This window comes from Plectropomus leopardus, chromosome 19 (genome assembly GCF_008729295.1).
Source record: "Plectropomus leopardus isolate mb chromosome 19, YSFRI_Pleo_2.0, whole genome shotgun sequence".
NCBI classification, from domain to species: domain Eukaryota; kingdom Metazoa; phylum Chordata; class Actinopteri; order Perciformes; family Serranidae; genus Plectropomus; species Plectropomus leopardus.
In genome coordinates, this window is record NC_056481.1 from 25,356,299 (window position 1) to 25,362,430 (window position 6,132).

The 6,132-nt window shown below is 37.6% G+C and overlaps 1 protein-coding gene across 1 annotated transcript; it reads left to right on the plus strand.

Annotated features, from left to right (window-relative positions):
- The first annotated feature begins 1,605 nt into the window (after positions 1-1,605).
- Positions 1,606-6,132, plus strand: LOC121959224. The gene is made up of 5 exons (XM_042508446.1): positions 1,606-1,768; positions 3,231-3,337; positions 5,003-5,095; positions 5,199-5,360; positions 5,642-6,132. The coding sequence occupies exons 1-5, from the start codon at positions 1,732-1,734 to the stop codon at positions 5,843-5,845; spliced, it is 603 nt and encodes a 200-aa protein (XP_042364380.1). The 5' UTR covers positions 1,606-1,731; the 3' UTR covers positions 5,846-6,132.

A 6,132-nucleotide genomic window follows, 5' to 3' on the forward strand; every position in this document is an offset into this window, starting at 1 on the left:
TAAAGCCAGGGTTTCCCGTACTGTGAAGCTGGCTCTCTTCTAAGCTGGCTGGGTCACCATGGTAACTTATGTCAGACTTAACCTGGTGGGGAGCAGGTTATGTTCTGAGTTTCAGCTTGAAATCAGCTGTAAAGCATCTATCACAGCTCCTTTGAGGAGCGTCACTCTATAATCAGTGTCAGCATATGAGCCAAAAATGTTAATACACCTCATACGACTTGTTGAGCCGTAATGTGACATAAATGCCTTCTAACAAAGTCGTGCATTGCAAAGCTTTATGTTTCCCCACAGGAACCTGCAGTTTATCAGTGATGCAGAAAATCTGAGACAGAATATAATATATTAATATTTTACCTTATTCATGTGTTTGTGGCTCTCACTGAATTGCTGAATGTGTCTGTGGTGTTTGCTGGTCAATTTGTCAGCAGTGGCTCTAAAATAAGTTTCTATAAAACCACAGATCACATTATACATTAACAGGTCACTATATATTTTTAATCAGAATGACGTTAATTTCACAGTAAATGCGATATGATTCCTTCTAATCATACATACCGTTACCACTTACGTTCATATGCTTAGTTCTGATTTACTGATGTCTGTTTTAACCCTGCTGTTATATTACAGCTGATAAATTAGTCTGTTGATATTTAACACAGATATTATTCAATCTGTAAAATTAATTTGACTTTGATTTGTCTAAAAACTAAAGCGATTTATAGTTTCCTTCAGTATGGGACAGAGTTCGACCTAAATATAGTTCTTGACTATAATATTTGATCGATCCTAGTAAGGCTGACATAGGTTTAGTCTGCCGGGGGACTTTTTATGATACACTGCGCTCCTTTTTCCTTCGCTTGCTCCCTCCATGTGTAATTAAGTGTCAAATGATGTGCTGAATGCGTCATTTGACTCATTTTCTGTGAACACACACACAGAGTCTGAAGCAGAAAGCCTGGGTTAACAAGGAATTGATAATCACCTTTGTGGTACCCTGTTAGCTCTGACCGAGGCTGAAGGGTTTGTTGAGCCAGCTCAGTCAAAGAGACCCTGGCTCTGTTCAACTTGCTTCCTAGTATACCCCCCTGATCTCCACAATAACAATCACACCTTCAACCCCAAAATAATCACATCTCCACCTCCAGAAACCACAAAAATCTCCACACCTCCACAACTACTCCCCCAACAACTACAACCACACCTTCACAAGAATTCCTCCTCCACAGCAACTCATATCATATAGTTCTGCAAAGAGAATCTCCCCTCAGAGACACTAAAGTCAGTCTAATTCATACAATAATAGCAGGGAAATAATCACATTATGACATATAATGTTTCGTTGAATGGGATTTTAGTAATTTGTTCTGCTCTATTATTTATTTAGAAAAAAAATCCTACTTGCACATCTCCATGAACTTCCACTAGAGTTTGCACATGAGTCAGGTTTGCTGTTGCTTTGCTTTTTCAGTGATGGAGGCAGTGTGAGATGAGGTATTTCTGCTGGTGACTCTATCTCTCCTGACACAGTGTTAATATTTAATCCGCAGGGATCGAGTGTTTGGATCATGTATGGGAGTGTCTAACACATTGGGAGGAAAAGCCGAAGAGTTCCCTGTTTTCTTCCAGCTGAAGCGCAAACGTCAGTTTGCGTTAAGGCTGTAGATAATGTGTGCAGCGAGTGATTTAAGTTTCATGTCAATTTAATCTCTGACGCCGAGAGTGATTTCTGCCATGGCACCAGAGATGCTGACTGTCATCGTGGCTTCAGGTGAGAACAGCACTTTTCATTGCTTTGCATTGCCAACATTGATCTTACATGTTATACTGAACTGACAAAAAGTGAGGAAAAGCATCGTTTTTCTGCTTCTTTTGATACATTTTTCTTTGTGGCCATGAACACCATTAACCCTTTGGAACCTGAGGACACTGACTTCTCTCAAAAACATGAAAAGATGGCAATGATCAAATTAACAATAATTAACTCAAACAATTAGCAAAAAACTGTAAAAAGTTTAAAGAAAATTACGTGAAATAAGTAAAAAAAAGAAAGAAAAGTGAAAGAACAAAAACAAAAATTGACCCACAAAAGCACTAAAATAAAAAAAATAAATATATATATATATATATATATATATATATAATTCTAAAAATTAAAAATACAGCTTTCCTGATATTTGCAAAAGTTATTTTTTAGATGACTCTATCTCCTTCTCTCTCTCCTTTTTTCTAAAAAGCTAATTATCAGGCCATTTTGTTGTCATCTTTTATTTATTTTTTGCAGTTTGTGGGACATTTTGCGCAAAGTTGCTGATTGCCTTTTCTGCATGTTTTGGAGAGAAAATTAAACCAATTTGCTCAAGTTTCAAAGGTTCAAATGCTTGTGAATGGCATCTGAAGGCAGCACAAAATACTGATGTCAATCTAGGTTTCAAAGGTTTAAGAGCTGTATACACATTTTTTGTTCTACCATTACTTTAATAATTAATAATACAGGATAGATAAGGGGAGAGATGTCCAATAACATCAGTCTATTTCCTGGTGAAAAAAAGGAAAGAAAAAACGGTGCTTTAATATAATTTCTGTAGAAAATTAAATATCACAATATCTTTTTAATCACAATATCTTTGACCAAGTGCCTTCATATTTATATTGTGACAATATCGTAAGATTGACTATTGGTGCTTTCACAAAATATTTACACAAGGACTAATGACTACGTGGGTAAACTACCTATTTCAGTTTTGGGAGTCAAAGTACGGGATGGACTCAGTGCTGAGCTGAAATTGTGCTCTCTGTTGAGTTTTAAAAAGCAAAAAAAAAAAAACAACAACAAAAAAAAAAACCCTAAATTGATCACAAATCATAATGTAAAATAATTCAGGATTGCAGATTTAAATGAGCATTCCACTTTAGAGTATAATGGGTTTTGTTTTGAATTCATTTATTTTCTCTCTGTGGTGTTGCTGTTATTCTGGGATATCCTTTGGCTGATTTAGGCTAGGCCCTAATAAGTCTTGGGCTTCAGCCTGTTCCTTTTTCACTTATTGATTGAAAAAAAATGTTTGAAATAGTCTGTTTCACATGATGCATGTAACTGAAATAAAATTATTAATGAACTTTACTGCTAGAGATACATGCAGGGGGGCATATTCCCATCTTGACTTCTGTCTGTATTAACATGCAGAGTCCACATGGAGCCTAACAGTGTGTCTTTCTGTCCACCACCACAGTGTCCTGTGTGGCGTTTTGTTTAGTGATCCTGATGCTGGTGGTGGTTCTGTACAGAAAAGATCCTCTCTGCTGCAGATTCAGATCCCACAGGACAGAACACTACACAGTAAGAACAACTATACTACAGAAAGAATTCACCTTCGAAAAGATACACAAATCTGTTGGGATGAGATTGTCTTTATGTGCTGGTAGACAGTTGTAGCCTGTGTAATAATTTATGACTCTCAGATAAACAATGTCAAATCCTCAAAATATAGTATAAAGAAGTCCAAGTAAGCCATGTTGAAGTAGCAGCAGAATTACAACTAAACATCGCTACGTGGTTGTATGCCCCTGCACACCAGTGAAGTCGCACTTACAGTTTACTTCCATGTCTTTAAAAACATGGAGGTGTGGACCTGAGATTAGTCACCAGTTAAGTATCTGACCAAATGTCTCGCATTCTATTCGTGAGCTGGTAAATGGCCAGAAAAGTGTTTTTGCAGAATATTATGGTGTCCAAACAGGGTTGCCCTTTGACAGTTTGAATCTACATGTCATCACGTTGTCGTTCCAGCCTATTAAAGCTTTAATTAAAATGTTGTCATAATTACCACATGAAGTCTTCAGTTATAGCCTAAAGCATGTTTCGTGAGGTCACAGTGACCTTCGACCACCAAATTCTCATCAGGTCAGTCTTGAGTCCAAGTGGGGAAATTCCCACAAGATATTACATACGAGCAGAAATGACTTTTTGGCTGGTTTAAAACTGCATTTTATGGGTTGAATTGTCCCTTTAAAGGCATATTTTAACTAGTAAAAAGGACAGGGCAGCTATAATTTATCACATGAAATCCCAATGAGTGAAATCAATTCATTTTAAAGGAAAATATAACCTTTCAGTCACAAGAGCTGAAATAACTTTTTGGCAACGGAAACTGGTTGAATTGTCCCTTTAGTGATGTACCAACTGGTAAAAATGACTGGGTGAGTCATAAACTGTCAAATCTAACCACCATGAATGAAATCAAGCCATTTTGAGGCATGAATAACCTGTCAATAACAAGATAGGAACTGAAATCAATTTTTGACAGGTGTAAAATATTTGACATTTGAAGAGGCAAATCAATCCGTAAAATGCAGTTTTAAAGTGATTTCTGCTCTTATCTTGTGATTGAAAGGTTATATGTGCCTCAAAATGACTTGATTTAGTTCAGGGGGGTTACATGTGACAGATTATAGCTCACCCTAACTTTTTTGTTCCAAAATAATTTTCTAAAGCTACAAATTTCTCGCAATTTATGTAACATTTCTCAACAACTTTCTCCTTGCCTTTTCCCATGTTTTTGAAAGAAATTGCACCTTTTTTATAGTTCAAATGTTTAAATAGTTATAATAATTATCATAATTTATTATTATATTATAAGCACATTTTCAAAGGTAATTTCTTTGATTTTTAACTATTTTTTTGTGGGTTTAAAAAAAAATTCATGTACTTTTTACTAATTTCTTGCAAATTTTGGGGTCATTTCTACTTTCTTTGCATATTGCCTTTCTCTTGTGTTTTTTTTAAAAAAAAGAAATCAAGCCAATTTGTTTAGGTTTGTTTGTTTAGGGTTAACTGGGTGAAATGAATTGGTTTACACAAATGATCACTTTCAAAAAGTATCCTCTGAAGACACTGCAGATGTAGAGATTGGGACAAATTGCCATAGACTCTCCTTAATATACAACTATCAGCAATGATACAGAGATGATTAAGTCTGGAAAATGACCTGATCTCTCTCCTCAGGATGATCCTCCTCATTACCACAACAGACACTCTTTGATTGGCATCACTAACGAGCAGAGTGCTGCCTTGAACCAGGGAGCGATTGGACCACAGGTTAAAAAAAAACAAACAGACTTTACACCTGAAGATTTGAAATGCATCCAGTGCATCTGCCAGAAGTTTCATATCAATTGTTTTGTGTATCTGTGTAACCCAGCTGCCTGGAAGGCTGTATATAATAGGGAAGCCAAATGACTACCACCTGAATGGGGCTCTGCCGAGGCTGCCGTCTTATGAGAGCGTTCGGAAGAAGGACCGGCACAGACTCATCCACAGTATGATCTCACAGCGCTTCAGCCTCAGTGCCTGCCACGATGAGGTGAGCACACAGAGAGATACGGATTCTGTTCGGTCCTTTCGGAGGTTCCAGCTATATTATTGCACTCGTTTCAAATAGCAGTTTAACACTTTGGGAAATACACTTGGTCCCTCTCTTTCCAAGAGTGAGACGAGAAGATCAATACTACTATCATGTCTGTGGGATAAGTATGGAACGGGTAGTTAGGACGCGATTAGCCTAGCTTAGTATAGACTACAAGCAGGGGGATACAGTTAGCCTAGATATATTGTAATATTTCCTTTGTTACATTTCATTCCTAGCCTCCACCAACGTATGAAGAAACCCTTCGCCAGTCCCTTGACATTTTACCTGCAAACCTGCATGGTCACTTGTCAGTGCACCCCCAGCATCACTCCTCAAACCCCAATGAAGACACTCAAAACCGCATTCAACCACCCGCAGCACTACAGGGACCGTCATCCTCCCGATTTTCAACACAGAGCTCAATGTTTTTGTCTATCTGAGAGTTTGTTGCCAAGCCACGGCATGAGGAAGAGGGCTACTATTGTTAAATCCAAGCGAGTGACGCCTTCAGGGACAAGAGAAGAGATTCTGGAAGGGAATACTTGTGCAATGCAGAGCTGTTGATAGATCCCTATGGTCGTCTTTAGAGTATTCTCTTGATGATGACTCTGGCTGTACACTTCACAAAGGTGACAATGACACTCTTATGCTTTGTCCATTAAACTATTTGCACTGATTTTTTTAGAGACTGATTAGGATATGTTTCTACCATACCATTTTATTCCGT